The sequence below is a fragment of the Colias croceus genome, chromosome 20, assembly GCF_905220415.1.
Source record: "Colias croceus chromosome 20, ilColCroc2.1".
Classification (NCBI taxonomy): domain Eukaryota; kingdom Metazoa; phylum Arthropoda; class Insecta; order Lepidoptera; family Pieridae; genus Colias; species Colias croceus.
In genome coordinates this window covers 1,673,658-1,693,428 of record NC_059556.1, presented here as the reverse complement: position 1 = coordinate 1,693,428, position 19,771 = coordinate 1,673,658, and the positions used below count along the sequence as shown (strand labels likewise).

Genomic DNA, 19,771 nt, shown 5'->3' with positions numbered 1-19,771 from the left:
AATGAGGTTATTGCTAACCATGTGCTAACTCTATGAATATATTTTTTTCAACACTGAACTTAGCGCAACCTGCTGGTGCGTTTCACGTCCCAAGCATCAGCATCGGCATTGTGCGCCACTGAGTCGCATTAGCTCTGTAATTGGAAAATAGCCAGAGTAAAGGTAATACTGTGCGCACATATGTGCGCAATATGCTCTGTAATTTGGAAAACTACCTATGTATTTTATTTTATCTGCAATAAATTACCAGAAATAAACATATACTTAATCTGTGGTATGTTATATATTATCGCAAGTTGGCAAATGGCAACATTGGTTTGTCACGTCATTTTTGGCCTTTGGGAATGGAGTGCTAGGTAGCGGCTGATATTGTTTTACCATATAAGTCAAAAAGCCTAGAAAGTAATAATAATTTGTGTACAGTGTTAATTATTATAGTAAGAAGAAAATCTTATAAGAATGTCTTATTCGAATAGTAAGTTTCAGTGAGAAAAGTGTGAGGTTTCGGAGCATGGCCGTGGTATATGAGAAAGATAGGTGGAATCGGTTGGTTTTGGTTGTGAATAAGTGCTTTCTTTCGCAGAATATACCCTTGCGGCTTTGCCGAGGACCCAGCGCGGTACTCCGTTGGTGCTTGGGGGTGACCCAAAAGGAAAGAACTTCTTGTATACCAACGGGAATTCCGTAATAATTCGGGATATTGAGAACCCGGCTATCGCGGATGTGTACACTGAACATTCTTGCCAAGTTAACGTCGCGAAGTATTCTCCAAGTGGATTCTATATTGCGTCTGGTGGTGAGTGATTTTTGATTATTAAAGTATTTTCTAAGATATTTACCATTATGCTTTGATAACCTTAAATGCTGCTTACAAAAAATGTAGAGGATTAATAAGAATTTTGTGAATTCTTTTTGTTATTCATAAAAAAAACTGATATGCAATATAATAAAGTAATTAACTATTATCATAATTTATGTAGTTTTCTGTACAATCGTATCAGTGTAGGTACTAAATACAATAATCTACACTAATATTAGAGGAAAACTTTGTTTGTTTGTTTGATTGATTTGAATAGGCTCATAAACTACTGGACCGATTTTGATGAAATGTGGCACAGACAATCTTTAGACCCTGAGAAAAAACATAGGCTACCTTTTATTGCAAAATATGTACCACGGGCGAAGCCGGGGCGGACCGCTAGTAAATAATAAGATGAAAAGGATGATTCATTCATGTTATTTTCAGTATATTTCTATTAGTTTGATTCAGACTAAATTAATACTATATTAATACTAATATTTTAGCAGGATATGAATTTAATAATATTAAAATTATTTCAATGAAAACAAACTGAATTTAAAGAACACTATATAAAGATTACAAATTCTTATGAGTTATTTTTTTCTCGAAACCTTAGTTCATTATATTTTAGAAAGTAATTTCCATAAAGAAGCAAATTAAAACTCATTCTAAAAAACTTGAATGTGGATATCCTTTAAACGTGTTTACGACATGTATGTGTGAGTCATACATTACAACTATGTCCTTATAAGGTCATATAGTGCCATATCTTATCATATGTTGTGTTTATTTATTTGTTTTGGCGACCTTTATTTGGTTTGACAAATTAATATGTTATTACACTTATTACATTATTAATAACTCTATTAACACCTGTGGCCAATTAATGTTTTATTTATTAAAAAGAATTCATCATTTGTTATGATAAAGACGGTGTATTTGATAAATGTATAGGAGAATATTTGACATAATATACATATTTAATTTTTGGTATTCTCTTAGACTTATTAATTTGTATAAGAATTAAGTAGCTGATAATAATCATAATTTAAGAAATGTAGCTATAGTATTTTCTAGTGTGTGATTTTACGCGAGTATTATACATTTAGAAATTAAAGACTTTTTAATGGATTTTAAACGCAATTTATTCATTATATAATTTTCCCGACGTTTCGAACACTTTACAGCGAGCGTGGTCACGGGGAGACTGTCTCCCGAAAAAAATTTTTATTATAGGGCTGCTAAGTGCTAAGCTATTTTCCATTAAGAAAATATTTGAAAAATAACTTTATAGGGCTGCTTAAGAAAATAATATATTCATTAGTGCTTTAAAACTTAATTAAGTAGACTAGAGGTTACTGATATGGCTTCTCTCATGAATAATTCCAAATATGGTGCCAAGGTTCTAGGGTTGCCTGTTTAAATAATTTGCCATTTAACTTAATATTAAGGTTAAGTAAATTGTAATCTTATTAGTAAAAAAGGATTTCAATGTTTTTAAGTTAGAAAACTAACTAATCGAAAATCATTTTTGAAATTTTCTGATATAATTAATGCTTGTTGCACAAGTTCAAATTTTCGAAAAAATGTGTAAAATATCCTTAATTAACAATGGGCACTGGCATCAATTTTAGAATAGATATTATTTTATTTTATTTTTTTAAATTCAAAGTTGTTAAATGAGTCAAACTAAACATTGGCCAACTTTGATCTGACTCATGGCTTTAATAATTGTGTTATGATATGAGTTTTTTATTACACTAGCTATGTCCTGTAGTTTCACCTGCATTATTAATTAATCAAATACAAAATTTAAACACTATTTTCATTCCACATCTTATCCAAAGTGTCAGATACACACTACTGATTAAATGCTTTTTGTTTAATTTTGAAATGGATTGTTATTGTTTTTTTTGTTTATTCTTTATATTTACATTGAGTTATGTAAATATGTTATTTATAAAATCCTCTGTACGGATTTCTTACAGCAGGTATTTCACTTAGTTTGGGACCCACTGTCGTACATTAATTGTAAAACATAAAATGGACAAATAAATTTATTTCATTCCATTTCATTTATTTAAATCTCTGAATTTTAGGTATTATACACAAATGTTTGTTGTTTGTTTGCGTCATTCATGTTTACAGAATAAAATTACACATCTAAGTTCATAATTATTATAAGTAGAGTAAATATAAATGTACAATTAGGGTTCAATTATAAATAAATAGTCAATGTACGAAAATAATAATAATATGAATAATTTACTGATTAAACATTAAAGCCAAAATGGAACAGTGCACCTTGCCTAATCAATTCCAGTTAGCAAATAATGTCATTGGCAATTATTAATAACGAAATAAGTACATATTGCACTTACTTAAAGATAGTTTCGGAAGATATTTTTGGCTAGACTTTAAAAAGTATAAAGTTGTGTTAACTCTTCACATGAAGTTTTATGAGCTCAGCACGGTTTTTATGTATAGTAGGTACCTTAATATTTTTTTACCTTCTCAGCTCTTCACTCCGAGTACGGTTAATTTTACAGAAAAACGCTGGAGGAATTTTTGTAGATTATTTTATGACAAACTTTTTTTAATAAATGACTTCCTTTCTCTGTTCCTTCTAATTGACCTCCGTGAAATAGGTTCCGATATTATATGTGATATATTTGCGAAAAATTTAGATTGTTGTCGTCGTTGTTTTCAATGTCGTTACCAAAATTCAGTCCACTAGTGAATAGAAAATTTTCTGCAGATTGGGTTTTAAAATGTCTAGACTCGTAGACGATATCGGGAAATACTCCTAACGAAATGGTTTACAAAAATACATCATATTATGTAGCCATATGGTTCCAAGGACGTCATATCGAAAAAATCTTTCTCCAGTACAATATTTAACTAAATCAAGTGTTTATTTGCTTTTGGCAATCCTGTGAATTTTAATGTGATTGTATGAGTCGCTCATCGAATGTGGGACTATTAATATGGCAGTAGAGATTATTCAAGGTTTTAAGTAATGCTTGCGTTCTGCTATTTACGATTGAATTCTGTACCAACTACGCGAATTTACGTACTGTTAGAGATTTAACTACTGTACTGTAAATATTTTTATGCGACTAAAGTACGTTGTTTTAGAAATATGCAGCATATATTGTACAAGAAATGAGAACATAACAATTTCGTCTTCAACTATATAAATTCTATTTTGTACCTCGAGTACACCTATGCTAATCCGAATAAAAGTTTTAAAATGTGTATGAACTGTATGCACTTTCGTTCAGTGGTCCTGTGCCAAAATAAATTATTGTAATCAATACATATGTAATGTATTTTTTCTGCACAGAGCATGTCCGATTGATCATTGAACCAACGGATTGCACTTAGGTAATTTTTATAGACATCAAAAAACAGGCTATGTGCAAGTAGATTCGCGCACGAAGGGTTCCGTAACATTATCTATAAAATGGCATAAAATAACGTTTCTTTTGGGAATAATTGAATGAATGAATGGATATATTGATCGCTTTCAATATTTAATTTATTTTGTTATTGTAGTAAGTAATAGCTTCAACAAAATAACATCAAGATGTTTATGTTTATCGTATTATCTTATCGAGTTAAGGCAATTCAGCAGAATTCGTAATTGGGGCATAATTACAATTGGGACATAATTTTGTAATTAATAGCTCTATTTCTCTATAGCGTTGGAATTTTAATAACGCAATGTACCTATTTCAATTTTCGAAATAACTACCTATTTATAAACTAAAACTCGTGTGATATCGTTCCAGAAAACTTAATATTAAATTAGTTAGTTCTTTGATATAATATGGAAAAGAATAACTATTAAAATAAATTTACCTAAATTAGTACAGCCATTCGCAAGTAATGACTAATGTACTTATAATAAGTTATTATAATAAACTGAACTTTGAATGATTATATTTTAAGAGCTTCCGCTCTTAGTCTATCAATGTTACCATCAAGTGAGCTTCCTTCCAAGTGCGACAAGGACATAAATATGCAACCAAACGGGTGCGACAGGGACAGCTTTACACAATTATAGCTGCGAAATTTGATATGAATTCGCGTGTAAAAGTTAGTAACAGTTTTAGAGCGATAGTAGGCGATGTAGCTTGGAGTTCAGCCAACTGGAGCGTGGATCCCTAACATGTTTATGTGCAGGCGATTCTATTTGGATAGACCATGTTTTATACCTTTGTTTTTTTTCTGTAACTAACTAAATATGTGCGATTTGCCGTACACAAACCGCGTCGTCTGTTAACAAACCTCGATATTTTGTGTTATGCCGAAAATGTACTTTGGCAAACTGAACTAAAACTGTCTACAAGGAGCTAAGCAAAATCCACTAAGATTTTTTTTTTTTTTTAATTAAAGATAGCCAGGCATTTGACTGCATCCTACCTGATGGTAAGTAGTGATGCAGTCTATGAATGAGCATGCCTGCCTAGAAAGAGCCTATTCACTTTTACCCTTACCCTAAGATTACGCGAGGATGCCGACTTCATAGGTACATAGCTGCTATGTAATCATTCGACTATCCAACAAGTATAGGAAATTACTCGACACATTCTAACTAATATATCACCAGAAAGTAGAGTGAAAAGAAAATATCTCTGCCAACAGTAAAGTGTCAAAAAACTTACTGAAGCAAGATACTTAAATATGTTTTTGCTAATATACCTATCCTTACCACAAGTGTCTAGAGTAACTAAATGAATTGGAGACGAATATTTATTACAAAACATAGCAAAAACCCGTCTAGAGAAAACATCGCTTTAGTTATTGCAATATCTACATCACATCAAGACAAGGGAAAATGTAAATACATTCTCACAATGAAGAGAAAATGATAATAGACAATATGGAGGTTATTAAGGCTATGTGTATTTTCTTTTATAAAATGTTCTCTTGCTCTGGTTTTGCTTACTCTGTAAGAATACACAAACTCAAACAAACATTTATGTATTGAAATAGACTTCTTCTAGAAGCACTTTTGAAGCATCATAACATACTTTTAACATCAAGCATCGGTTCGGAAAGTCGAAGAGAAGACAGTTATAGCGCCCGGAAACTTTCTTGGCCAAAAAGTAGCGTAGTGGAGGAAGTTTGCGCACCAAGTTTTAGTAGGTACATTTTTATATGCGCAAGCTTCCCCCACCACGCTACTTTTTGGCCCAAAAAGTTTGCCGGGCTCTATACTTTATAGTAATTTACAAATTACGTTTATTAGCCAAACATAGCTTGTTCAAGTGAAAGTTGGTTAAGTATCATTTCTTTCGTTCAATTGTTTATAAAGCAATTGACTTGCAACAATGGTGCAAGATTCAATGCACAAAAAACGGTATTAATAATCTAAAAAACGTAAATTAGTGCCATATAATCATATTAAAAGTTAAGCGAATACGGATTTCAATTCTTCGGTGCTTATTTGATAAGTGCATCGGCATATTATTTAAATTAATTGGGATTTCTTTTCGCAATATTTTTTAATGCTGATCTTGTTATTTTGCTTCCTCAACGGCTTTTAAGGACATTGACCCCACCACTGGCAAAAATGACGTCACATTTCCAAAATATATTTCAGTACGGTTCTGTACCTTATGTTGTTGACAATAGAGTTCATCATAATTTTAAACAATTGATCTGAATTGGTCACCTTTCCGGATATCACATGACACATCACTGTGGTTTGTGGGTTCCATATTAACCGGATATGATCGGCTCAGTGTAAATGGAACAGTGAAATATGTAGAGTAAACATTTTGTGTTATTTTTTCAGCAACTTTTTTTTATCACAAGCAACTGTACGTACCTACCTACTCATTTTTTATAGAATAAAGTTAGGTTTTATTATTACAGAAGAATGTAAGTGATAAATTATCATGCTAAAGATAAGTTTCTTGGATGTTTGTTGAATCTCATTTACTGCTGAATCGATGTGGTTGAGATTTTTACGTCTGGAAATAAAATGTTGGCAGGTTGTCGATTTTTTTTATTTCGGTACCTACCACGTAAATCCGCGGGCTGAGTCGACTAGTGAGCTTAATCTAAATATATATCAGAACGATTTAAAAACAAACAGTGTTGTAAATTATAAAGTTTTTGCATTAACATTGCGTGCGTAAAATTTCTGCATTGAAAAGTCCACACGAACGGACTCTTGACTCAAACATCGATCAAAATCATAGATTAAAATATATTATGTACTTTATTTGTATTAGCCGTAACTAATGGTACCAAAGTAATTTGAAGGGATTCTTTTTAGATGTGAAGGACTATAAATCATATTAAGAATATTATGAAATATGTAGATGCTTTGTATGCCCATAGGATTAACCGCTACTCCATGTAGATGTATTTCGGAAGGTTTCCATGACAAAAGCCGTCGATAACCGTAGATTACTGTCGGCACTCGGAAAGCGCCTCAGTCATTACACCAATGTTATTTTTAGTACGTCGTGAGCGACTGACCGTGACCGTAACGTGTTATAAAAATAATGCTCGCTTATTAAACTGAATTTTGATTACAGCGTTATTATCTAAGATAAACTTCTTGTAATTTTTGTAATCGGCCGCGGCGCCTCCACGCCTTTCTTGTTATCATGGTGTAATACTTTAGATAAAATAGTATCGTTAGTATTGTTGGTTGTAATTGTTTTTAAGGTAAATATTGATTAAAGTGAGAAATTATGTAGGACTAGCTGTGCCGCGCGGTTTCACCTGTAGTGCTCCGCTCCTGTTGGTCTTAGCGTGAAAATAAAAGCCTTCCTCGATAAATGAATGATGAATGTTTCTAGAAGTCTAATCTATACTACCTATACTATTTTATATTATACTGCTGAAGAGTTTGTTCGTTTGTCTGTTTGAACGCGCTAATCTCAGGAACTACTCGTCCGATTTGAAAAATTATTTCGGTGTTAGATAGCCTATTTATCGAGGAAGGCCTATAGGCTATATAATATCATCACCCTAAGACCAACAGGAGCGGAGCAATGCGGGTGAAACCGCGCGGCACAGCTAGTAAATAATGCTTATAGACATGGTACCCCCCTAAGAATGCAAAGAATCAGTACAATTTACAATGTGTGAGCAATACAATAACACATTTATTTGATGACTACTACTGTTATTCAAGAGTTGGCTTGCGAATGTTCGTACCGCCTCATGAATTTTCTACATAACTTTTTTCATTTCCGGCGTTTATATTTTTATTATTCATTGTTTATACCGGGTTCAAACATACAAACATGCAAAAACTATACTATTTCTTCTTTATAATGTCAATCTATACTAATATTATAAAGCTGAAGAGTTTGTTTGAACGCGCTTATCTCAGGAACTGCTGGTCCGATTTGAGAAATTCTTTCGGTGTTAGATTATAGATAGCCCATTTATCGAGGAAGGCTATATATCTCGCTAAGACCAACAGGAGCAGAGCACTGCGGGTAAAACCGCGGAGCACAGCTAGTATTGAAAATATTTATAATAATAATTCATTCATTTATTCAAGTAACCAGGACTCATTTTGTTAGTAACAATTAATAACTTAAAAATTATGTTAGTAAAAATACAATTTATTATGACTGCTAGAAATGCACTCCACCGCTACAAAGCTATCAAGGAATCAGACAGTCTGCAGCAGTGGTTTATATACCAGCAGTCGAGCCGACTCGCTATACACACGGCGCACCAGGGATGTGCATCTCTTTCGCATTGTAGCGTAAAAAAAATTCAAGCCATGTAGTTTGTAGGAAATACAGAAATTAGTATTCATTTGATTTGATTGTGGAAGCGATTAATTTATCTAGTCTGGCGATCTTCCCGTCCAAACATTTTCAAATACATTTACATAACAACTGATAGATAGTGTAATTCTAACATACTGTGAATAGTTGATGATTTTAGAGATAAGAGCTTTTTTGATAGTCTCTATTTTGATGTTAATTGTAGTGGAAGCTTTATAAATAACTAGCGGTCCGCCCCGGCTTCAAACGTGGTACATGTTTACGTTTTCTCTGAGAGCCATCCTCGTACTTTAAGGAATATTATAAAAAAAGAAATAACGAAATCGGTTCAGCCGTTCTTGAGATTTGTGCTTACCAACACATTCATTTTTATTATATAGAAGATGTGTGGATATTTAAAGTTTTTGTACAGAAGAATGTCTTGCTTTGTGTTGTACTAATGATATATGATGTTATCAATGCCGATATTGTTTCTTTATTTGCTGATCAATTCATTCTTTAGGAATAATCTAATTCACATTTAACGATTTTTTTGCATATAAAATATACGGACTATAAAGTATTTAGTCCTTGGTACAACTATCTACTTAATTCAGCCTATTAAAAAAAAAAATATTTTAAATAATGGTATGATTGCCTTGCACATAGAAAATATATATATATCTAATACTTTATATCATGTTACTCAGAACCTCGATCCAATCACTAAGAATAATACATAGAATACAATTAAAAACTACATGAAAATGCTTACAGATGTGTCCGGCAAAGTGCGAATTTGGGACACAGTTAACAAAGAGCACATCCTCAAGAATGAGTTCCAGCCGATCGGAGGGCCCATTAAGGACATCGCCTGGAGTTCGGATAACCAGAGGATGGTGGTTGTTGGCGAGGGCAGGGAAAGGTATGTATGGATGATGGAGGAATTCCATAGAGTATGTTGTGTTAAATGGTTTAGAGGTGAAGAAAGATGAATAGGTAGTTATCAAGTTTTTTCAAATGAGTTGCCATGTCAGTAGTGATGCACGAAAGATATCCTAATAGTTTTTTTCTAAAAATAAACAAATATACATACAAATTCGGTTAATCATGTAAAGACATGGTGCATTGCGTTGTTTTTCGCTCTGTTTTGCGGTACTCATCACATTGATGAATTATAATGAGTACCACTAAGAACGATGATAGATCAATCGTTACATTGTTATTTTTCGTTTATTTCTTTCTTTTTATTCAAGTTTTTGAATTGAATCTTCTTTAGGCTCGATGAGAGTAAAATTTCAAGGTCACGTCATGGCAATACTGTCACGTAATGGAGTAAGGCGACGATTTTTGGTATCAATCTTGCCAAAGAAGTTCACTTCTGACACGAATGCTCGGCTACTCTCTCTTTTCTACTGTAGTTTCTTCTGTTTGTCTATTTATTGTGGTACCTTGTCTCGTCATTTTTTTTTTACTTTTTCCATACAAGTATAAAGTCACCTATAAAACTTGCAGATTCGGCCACGTGTTCATGTCAGAGACTGGTACATCAGTGGGAGAGATCAGTGGGCAGTCGAAAGCTATCAATTCGGTTGACTTCAGACCGGCTCGGCCGTTCCGTATCGTCACGGCTTCGGAGGATAACACGCTCGCCGTGTTTGAGGGACCTCCCTTCAAGTTTAAGTGTACTAAACAGGTAATTTTCATTGAGATAATATTACTACGCATGGAGGAGACACTACAAACAAAATCTGTGCGCATTTTTTTGGTCTAACTAAGTTTTAAAAATTATTATCTAGTTAGGTACTTACCGATGAAAGTTATTCCTTTGAACTTTTCCGTATTATTTGTGCAATATTGTAACACACACGAAGGCATATTTGATGCGTTTCACTTTAAAACAAATAAAAAATGAGTGTGCAGTTAAGCCATATGGCTTATGGTGAGCGGAACATAAGTGATGTAGGCGGTGTCGTCTCCATATGTATAACTCAATGGTAATTTTATTCAAAATGTTTGCAAAAGAAAACGATAGTGCAACCGTTACAATAATTTATTAATACATTTTTTCATTTTGTGGCCTAATGCATTTAGAGAACCTGTCTTCCACAATATAGGAAACATCTTATAAATATTGTATTATATTTGTTTTACTGATAAGAACTATACTTAATACAAAATAATTCACAACTGGTCATACTCAATACCAAGTACCATAGTACCAATAAACGATGAAGTTTCTCTCGAAATTGTTCTTATATTTTATTATGCTTGATGATCCGCATATAAATTTTATATTACTAATGATTTAATTAAATAGAATATATTTTATTATACTCAACAAGCGGTCCGCCCCGGCTTCGCCCGTGGTACATATTCACGTTTTCTCTACATAAGAACCATCCTCGTACTTCAAGGAATATAATAAAAAAAGAATTAAAGAAATCGGTTCAGCTGTTCTAAAGTTATGCACTTACCAACACATTTTGGGATTCACTTTTATATACTCAATGATCTGCATATAAATTTTGTATGACTAATGATTTAATTCAATAGAATTTTTGTCCCTTTCCCTATTTTAATATATCAAAACATATATAAATTACAGGAGCACACACGTTTCGCCCAAGCGGTGAGGTACAGTCCCGACGGGAAGCTGTTCGCTTCAGCTGGCTTCGATGGGAAAATATTCCTGTTTGACGGACAGACGTCTGAACTTAAGGGAGAGGTGAGATATTTATTTATTTATCTTCTCATATATAAAATTCTGGTATCGCGGTATTCGTAGATACGTCCTCCGAAACGGCTTGACCGATTCTTTGAAATTTTGTATGGTCTGAGAATCTGAGACTATTTTTTTATACCACTAAATGATAAGAATAAGACAGAAAAACGTTAGCTGCGACAGTTTTTTATAAATTCTTATTTATTTGTTACTAGCTCTAATTACCCTGCTGTCAAAATTTGAGTGCGTGGGTGTTTATTTGGCACGCCCTATAGCCCAAATAGCTTGATGGATTTTGATCTGTGTCGTTGTAATCATCAGAATTATTGTGCTAGTAGTGTCACTGTAAAGTAGCATTCAGTATGAGATGTCACTACGTAAAGTAGCAATCAGTTTTTCATAAAAATTATAATTCTTGTAAATTTTATTTCAGTCTTGCATTTATTGTACTTGTATTGTTTTGTTTCAATTGTTATTTTTGTTTCATGTTGTGTTGTTTTAATTTTAATTATTGTATTGTGTGTTAATTGTGTTTGTTAATAACTCAGGCCCCGATCACAGACACAATAGAAAATCTGTTGTGTCGTGGACCGATCGGGCCGCTTGGGGCTCAATGGGTTAATATTGTGTTGTCAAATAAATGATCTTTCTTTCTTTCTTTATTTGTAGATCGGTTCGCCAGCGCACAAAGGCGGTGTGTACGGTATAAGCTGGTCCCCGGATGGGAAGCAGTTGCTCTCCTGTTCTGGGGATAAAACCTGTGCGATATGGGACGTGGAGACCATGCAGAGGACCGTGCTGTTCCCCATGGGGTCCGCTGTTGAGAACCAGCAGGTGAGATATGTTTAGAAATAGAAAAAAAAAAATAGAAAAAAAAGACGTGTGGCACTCGGGGACTGCCGCGGTAAATCGCTATGCCTTCAAACCACACCTCCGCTCGTCGGAGTGGGGAGCGTGAGGTTTTTCGTTACGGAATTTCTGGATTCGGTCCCCGCGCTCAAGGCCCGCGATAGAAGCTATCCAATAGCTTAAAAACTTTATAAGTAGGTGGATTTACGCAAATCGAAAGATAGTAGATAATAGAGCTACTTCCTTGTTCCAATATCGGCAAGTGTATAAATCATCGAATTAATAGGTGAAAAAAATTAAGATATGCTCAGTCGGTACTCGGTAGAAATATTCTAACATAGTTAACAGTCGAGTAAATGTGCAAAGAAATGAAATGAATACAATGAAATATGGATATCTACACTAATATTATAAAGAGGAAAACTTTGTTTGTTTGATTGTAATGAATAGGCACATAAACTACTGGACCGATTTTAAAAATCCTTTCACCATTCGAAAGCTACATTATCCACGAGTAATATAGGATAGGTTTTATCCCGGAAATTCCACGGGAACGGGAACTATGCGAGTTTTTCTTTGAAACCGCGGGCGGAGCCGCCGGCGGAAAGCTAATATTTAATAAAATAAAATTTAGCTAGATAATGTAGAGAACGGAGTATTACATGTTTCCCAAAACTATAGTGAAGATCCATCAAGTGAGAAAATATGACTTACTAGCATACCGCCCGCGGCTTCGCCCGCGTTTCAAAGGAAAACCCGCATAGTTCCCGTTCTCGTGGGATTTCCGGGATTGTGTCATTTTCCCGGAACAGAAAGTAGCCTATGTCCTTTCTCGGGTATCAAAATATCTCTATACCAAATTTCATGAAAATTGGTTCAGTAGTTTAGGCGTGATTGAGTAACAGACAGACAGACAGAGTTACTTTCGCATTTATAATATTAGTATGGATAAGAAGTTATATAAATGTTTATGTGAAAAAATTGCAATTCCCCGTTTCAGGTATCTTGTCTATGGCAAGGCAAGCACCTCCTGTCCGTGTCTCTGTCCGGTGACATCAACTACCTGGACATAGACAATCCGGAAACACCATTACGTGTGATCACCGGACACAACAAGCCGATCACGTGTCTCTGCTTGTCTCTGGACCGGAAGCGCTTGTACACGGCCAGCCATGATGGCGCTGTCGCCCATTGGGATGTTAGTTCCGGTGAGTTTTGTACCATAGACAATTGTATCTACTCTCTTTTGTGTGTTCTTGGTTGTCCGGAAGTTGTTAAGTTTTTGTACGATAGACAATATCGGGTGATTATTTTCTTGTCTCTGCAGGGGAAATTTTTGTATGTAAGTTATTATGGTGCTGTTCTACATTGGAATGTTGTCTCTGGTAAGTTTTCTACCATAGAACAACGTAGGATACGCAATTCACTAGCTCCACTTTTAAACACTTTCACAAAATTACGACGGCTCCGTAACGTCATATTGTATTTATACGATCGAAAATTTTGTTTTGCCTGGCTTGCAGAACTTTTAAATTATTTTTGGAGTGAAACTTCTTAAGGCGCGTTGAGAGTAAAATCAAGGTCGCGTCATACCGATACCAAATCATGGAGTAAGGCGATTTTGGTATCTTTGAATTCTGTCAAAGAATTTTTTTTTTTACTTCTGACACGTGTGCTCGGCACACACGTTCTTTTTTGTTTATTTATTCGTTTATTTATTTCCCCAGGTGTGGGCGGTAAGGTAACCGGCACAGGGCACGGTAACCAAGTGAACGGTATGCGTTTGTCGAAAAATGGCGCTCTGCTCACTTGCGGTATAGATGACTCGCTGAGATTCGCACAGCCCAAGGCTGAAGGTGTGTTTGTTTATCATTTGTTTACAATGGGCAGCATTGGGGGAGTAGAGGCAATCGCGATAGTGTCAATACAAGCAGTAGGGAAACTTTAATAGATATTCACCGGGAATCGAACGAACTAAATATGAAAAAAAGAACGACGTGTGGCACTCGGGTACTGGGGCGGTTGCGCTGCGCTATTGCATGCTATGCCTTCAAGCCGCCCGTCGGAGTGGGGAGCGTGAGGTTTTTTCGTTACGGAATTTCTCGATTCGGTCCCCGCGCTCAAGGCCCGCGATAGAAGCTATGCAATAGCTTAAAAATCGTTTATTAAGAAACAATACAAACTAATTAATACGAATTTCAATTCAACACGATTTAGATATGACCGCCTCAGTATATTCAAATACATTGTTCATAACATGTGTTTTGAAGCCTACTAATAAATTTTTAAGTCTAAATAATAGCAATTTTTTGTCCTCTTATTCAATTTATACGTCCCTCACCCTCTCCCTCTTTCTCTCTTCCTCTAGTAAAAAACAAGAGATAGATCTCTATCTTTGATGAATCAAACGCGAATTGTAGTCGAATAAATAAACATTGAACATTGAAAATTTATGCTCAATCTTTAAAACTACTTAACGAATTAGGATGTGGTTTTTTTAAAGCCACTGTTAAATACAGAATAGGAGGTAAATTGTAAAACTGTTATGACGATTCAAAAGTGCTTCTAGAAGAAGTCTAATTGAATAAATTAATGTTTGAGTTTAATATTTATTTTTAGGAGAAGCACCTTCGTACACGGAACAGTCGGTGCCGCTCGGAGCTCAGCCGCGCGCTATGGACCAGCTTTTAGACGACGATATTACTATAGTCGCTACTGTTAAAGAGGTATTTGTTTATATGTCGGAGAATTTAAATAACTCTCCATAATTAATTATAGTTAGGTAGATATGTGAAATAATATTAAATAATGACTCAGTGCGCACACCTTGCGCGGTCGATGGTAGTACCGAGACTATATCATCGAGCTACTGACTCAAGGAATATAAACCATAGCATGGCCCGTATCCCCATGCATTTCATATCAATTAAATATCGACATTATGTTGTACACCATAGAGTACATTATAATAGGAAGGTATAGCCACATAACAACTACTATGTTATAATTCTCTCACATATATATATTTTGTTTAATTGTTTTGTACTAGGAATGAAAGTCATTGGTCGTTTTGTCAAAGGTCATGCACAATTGCAAAAAATTAAACTTTTGCTAGTATGAGAAGTGTGCCTGTATATCACGCACTTTTTTATTATTATCAAATGCATGTTATTAATTTTTAGATAAATAACTATAATTGTAATATTTGTCCTTTGTAAACAACATTATCAATTTTTATTTTTATTTTGAACAAAATTAAGTGAACATAAACTTAAATGAATACGTAGACGAGCAATACAATATATTTTAGGAATATAATATTTCACACACGGCACGATCTTATCCCTTACTAAGCTTTCGCTTGTTTTATGGAAACTAGATGGCTGATAAACATCCATTTATAATTTTAAATGAATACTTATATAGATAATTAACGCTCAGACACAGATCAAAAATCTATGTTCATCATACAAATATTTTTCGGGTGGGAATCGAACCCTCGACCTCTGGCTTAGAAGGCAGGGCCACCACCAACCAAGCCAACCGGTCAGTCAAAAAAAAGACGTGTGTTACTCGGGGACTGCCGCGGTAAAGCTATTGCATGCTATGCCTTCAAGCCACACCTCCGCCCGTCGGAGTGGGGAGCGTGAGGTTTTTTCGTTACGGAATTTCTCGATTCGGTCCCCGCGCTCAAGGCCCGCGATAGAAGCTATGCAATAGCTTAAAAAAATAGTTATTAATGACACATTTCAGTATATTAATCGTGTAATAATTGAATTTCCAGCTAATCATACTGTCCGGTGGAGTGAAACGTGGTTCCTTGCCGATAAAGTACGAACCGTCGTGCGTCACTATCAACCATCAGAATAAAGATGTCGCTGTTGGAGGTCAGTTTTGATTCATGTGAATAAATCTACACTAAATATTAACCAACTCACCTTGTTTATTGTCTATGTATTTTACTCATGAATCTATACTAATATTATAAAGCTGAAGAGTTTGTTTGTTTGTTTGAACGCGCTAATCTCGGGAACTACTGGTCCGATTTGAAAAATTCTTTCGGTGTTAGATAGCCCATTTATCGAGGAAGGTTATAGGCTATATATCATCACGCTACGACTAACAGGAGTGGAGCCACGGGGGTGAAACCGCGCGGAGCAGCTAGTGTACAATAGAATGTAATAAATAAATAATGTTATGAAGACGAAAGATTCATATTTACCGAGTGGTGATCTTTTTTACCTCGGGTCAAAGGAACAAAATTTTTTTACCGATCCGATAAGGTATTTTTGCGTGAAAAGTAAAGATAAATCCATATGTTCTTACAAACGTTTTAGTTAATAATATTAGCAGGGTAGTTGAATTTCCGATAAAAGTGTGTTTTCTTTAGTTTTTTACCTGTTTCACTTTAAAATAACGTGCTAATATTATGTTCTTTAACTAAAAAAATCTATACATTTCTATATTTTTTCGCAGATTATATATTTTTTTTTATTAAAAAAAGCCCTAATTTCTATATTATTTCGCAGGTGACGATAGCAAAGTGCACATCTACACACTATCCGGTTTCGAGTTGACACCAAAAACTGAGTTGGTGCATTTGGGAGCTATAAGTGACGCGAGATACAGTCCCGACTGCAAGTACTTGGTGGCTTGTGACGCTAACAGGAAATTGATACTCTATGATGAGGAGTATAAGGTTGGTTTTTGCTTGTTTGTGATGTTAATGGCCCTTGTAAAAAATGTGGTCTCGTATAAGGAAATTGATACTCTATGTCTATGAGTATAAGGTTGGTTTTCGTATATTGTGGTAAATACAATTTGTAGCAGGGAATTGATACTCTATAGGTATGAGTATAAGATTGGTTTTCAGTTGTTTTACAAACGTAAATTATTGCACAAATTAATCTCCACTCACCCGATTTTTTTTGTCAGACATATAAGTTTATAACATTATTTTAAAACATCACAATAAGTGTATTGTAAAATTATTTGCAATAAGCGTCTAACTATATTGACAGCTATATCTACAATAATGATAACTGCGTTAAAAACAACCGACTTCAAACTTGCACTTGCAACATTTACAAATACAGACAAAAATGCTCATAAAATAAAAACTACTGGGCCTATCCGAATAAAATTTTTATGGGACCAATTCGACACCATCCCGCATCGAACAAAAAAAGAGTCACGTAAATCGGTTCAGAAACCTCGGGAGTAATCGGTGTACATACATGAAAAAAAAAAAAAAAGAAACATACCGGCCGAATTGATAACCTCCTTTTTTTGAAGTCGGTTAATTCAATCACAAATTCAAATCTTAATATATATAAATCTCGTGTCACAATGTTTGTCCTCAATGGACTCCTAAACCACTTAACCGATTATAATAAAATTCGCACACCATGTGCAGTTCGATCCAACTTGAGAGATAGGATAGTTTAAACATGTGGGTACCACGGGCGAAGCCGGGGCGAACCACTAGTAACAATATATTATTTTGTGTATATATTTTCAGCTCGCCCACAACAAGGAGTGGGGCTTCCACACGGCGCGTGTGAACTGCGTGTCGTGGAGTCCGGACGGGAATCGTGTCGTGTCCGGATCGTTGGACACGACGCTTATCGTGTGGAGTGTTAGCGCACCGGCCAAACATCTTACTGTTAAGAGTGAGTTTATTTATCTACTAGCTTACCGCCCGCGGCTTCGTCCGCTTTGTCTTAAACCTAATAAATTATAGGTATACTAAAACCTTCCTCTTGAATCACTCTATCTATTAAAAAAACCGCATCAAAATCCGTTGCGTAGTTTTAAAGATTTAAGCATACAAAGGGACAGGAGACAGCGACTTTATTTTATAATACTATGTAGTTATAATAACTTATCTATACTAATATTATAAAACTGAAGAGTTTGTTTGTTTGTTTGAACGCGCTAATCTCGGGAACTACTCGTCCGATATGAAAAATTCTTTCGGTGTTAGATAGGCCATTTATCGATGAAGGTAGGTTATAGGCTATAAGTATATCATCACGCTACGACCAACAGGGGTGGGGCATATATAATATTATCATAATGACATCATCATGCTAATATTATAAACTAGCTACGCCTCGCGGTTTCACCCGCGTGGCTCCACTCCTGTTGGTCTTAGCGTGATAATATATAGCCTATATTACTCGTGGATAATGTAGCTTTCGTATGGTGAAAGAATTTTTAAAATCGGTCCAGTAGTTTATGAGCCTATTCATTACAATCAAACAAACAAAGTTTTCCTCTTTATAATATTAGTGTAGATAAAGCTGATGAGTTTGTTTGTTTGAACGCGCTTACCTCAGGTACTACGGGTCTGATCTATAATTCGTTCAGTTTTAGATAGTACATTTATCGTGGAAGACTATAGGCTATATATCATCACGCCAAGTGTATTACTAGTTTATTTTATTTTATTATTTAAAAAAAAAAATTACAGTCCAATAAGAGCGTTACTATGCGGGTATAACCGCGGGATACAGCTAATTTATAATATGAGATATTTAATTTCACAAGTGTAAATTTAAGTATCAAAAAATGTGTTAGACGCAAGTCTGATTAGTTAGGAGTCATACACAGGGTTACTTGTAAAACACCAGCAACCTCGCAGGACATGATAGCTAACATCATAAGTAACAACATTTGTTCTACGACTTTTGATAATTTGTTAGATTTTATTTTCATACAAAAATAAGTATTCATTTAATTTTCCGTCTGAATATTATAAACTCTACGCGCATCCCAAAAATTACCTCTTAACTCTTAACAAATGTTAGGAGAGTACAATAAAAGCTTAAAAAATCATTTAGAAATAATTTATTGTGTTATGCCAATAGTCGTAGAACAAATGTTGTTACTTATGATGTTAGCTATCTTGTCCTGCGAGGTTGCTGGTGTTTTACAAGTAACCCTGTATAAGCTGTGTTTCAATTTAAGTATAGTTCTATAGCTTATGTGTTATTCTGAAACAAGTACCACTGACAAATATCAAAGTCCGTTCAGTGGATTTTCCGTCAATCATACATACATACAAACTTAAAAACTTTCGAGTATATATTATTATGATGAATAAATTGCGTAAAAACACTATTTAGTTTTTAATATCAGTAAAATTATAAATCATTATTTATTACAGACGCACACCCCCAAAGTCAGATAACGGGCGCGGTGTGGATCGACGACGAGACGATCGCATCGGTCGGACAGGACGCTAACACGCGCATCTGGAATGTGCCTAACGCTTAAATATTCGGGATAAGGCACTTTGCACACTAATTACAATGTTTTTTTTTTTAAATTAGAATGTAAACATTTGTAGTGAGGTTTTAGTGGAGTTATTTTTCATATTTTTGTTTAAAATTTCAATTTAAAATGCTACATAAATTAAAATGGTTGATAACATTTTTAGTCAGGATATTTATTTAATGTAATATCGAGTTATTTTTTCATATTTTAATTGAATAATTATGAACGTAACGTTTTATTTAAATTAAAAAACCGTTTGTCATTTTTATAGTTTTCTTAATTTTATTTAACTTGCCTGAATGAAATGTATTTTTGGATTAAATGAAGATAAGTTGGTAACAAATTTTTTACACTATGCTTATT

The 19,771-nt window shown here is 34.4% G+C and overlaps 1 protein-coding gene across 1 annotated transcript; it reads left to right on the top strand.

Annotated features, from left to right (window-relative positions):
* The first annotated feature begins 320 nt into the window (after positions 1-320).
* LOC123700644 (actin-interacting protein 1) lies at positions 321-19,520 on the top strand. The gene is made up of 13 exons (XM_045647891.1): positions 321-475; positions 584-796; positions 9,331-9,478; positions 10,069-10,249; positions 11,162-11,281; positions 11,948-12,112; positions 13,128-13,335; positions 13,855-13,983; positions 14,747-14,853; positions 15,912-16,014; positions 16,657-16,826; positions 17,649-17,799; positions 19,299-19,520. The coding sequence occupies exons 1-13, from the start codon at positions 460-462 to the stop codon at positions 19,406-19,408; spliced, it is 1,821 nt and encodes a 606-aa protein (XP_045503847.1). The 5' UTR covers positions 321-459; the 3' UTR covers positions 19,409-19,520.
* Positions 19,521-19,771: the final 251 nt, after the last annotated feature.

Excerpts from the sequence above, each read along its gene's own strand:
- LOC123700644 (XM_045647891.1), top strand. Across the intron at positions 13,336-13,854 it reads CCATTGGGATGTTAGTTCCG|GTGTGGGCGGTAAGGTAACC; the intron begins GTGAGTTTTGTA and ends TTATTTCCCCAG. Across the intron at positions 16,827-17,648 it reads TCTATGATGAGGAGTATAAG|CTCGCCCACAACAAGGAGTG; the intron begins GTTGGTTTTTGC and ends ATATATTTTCAG.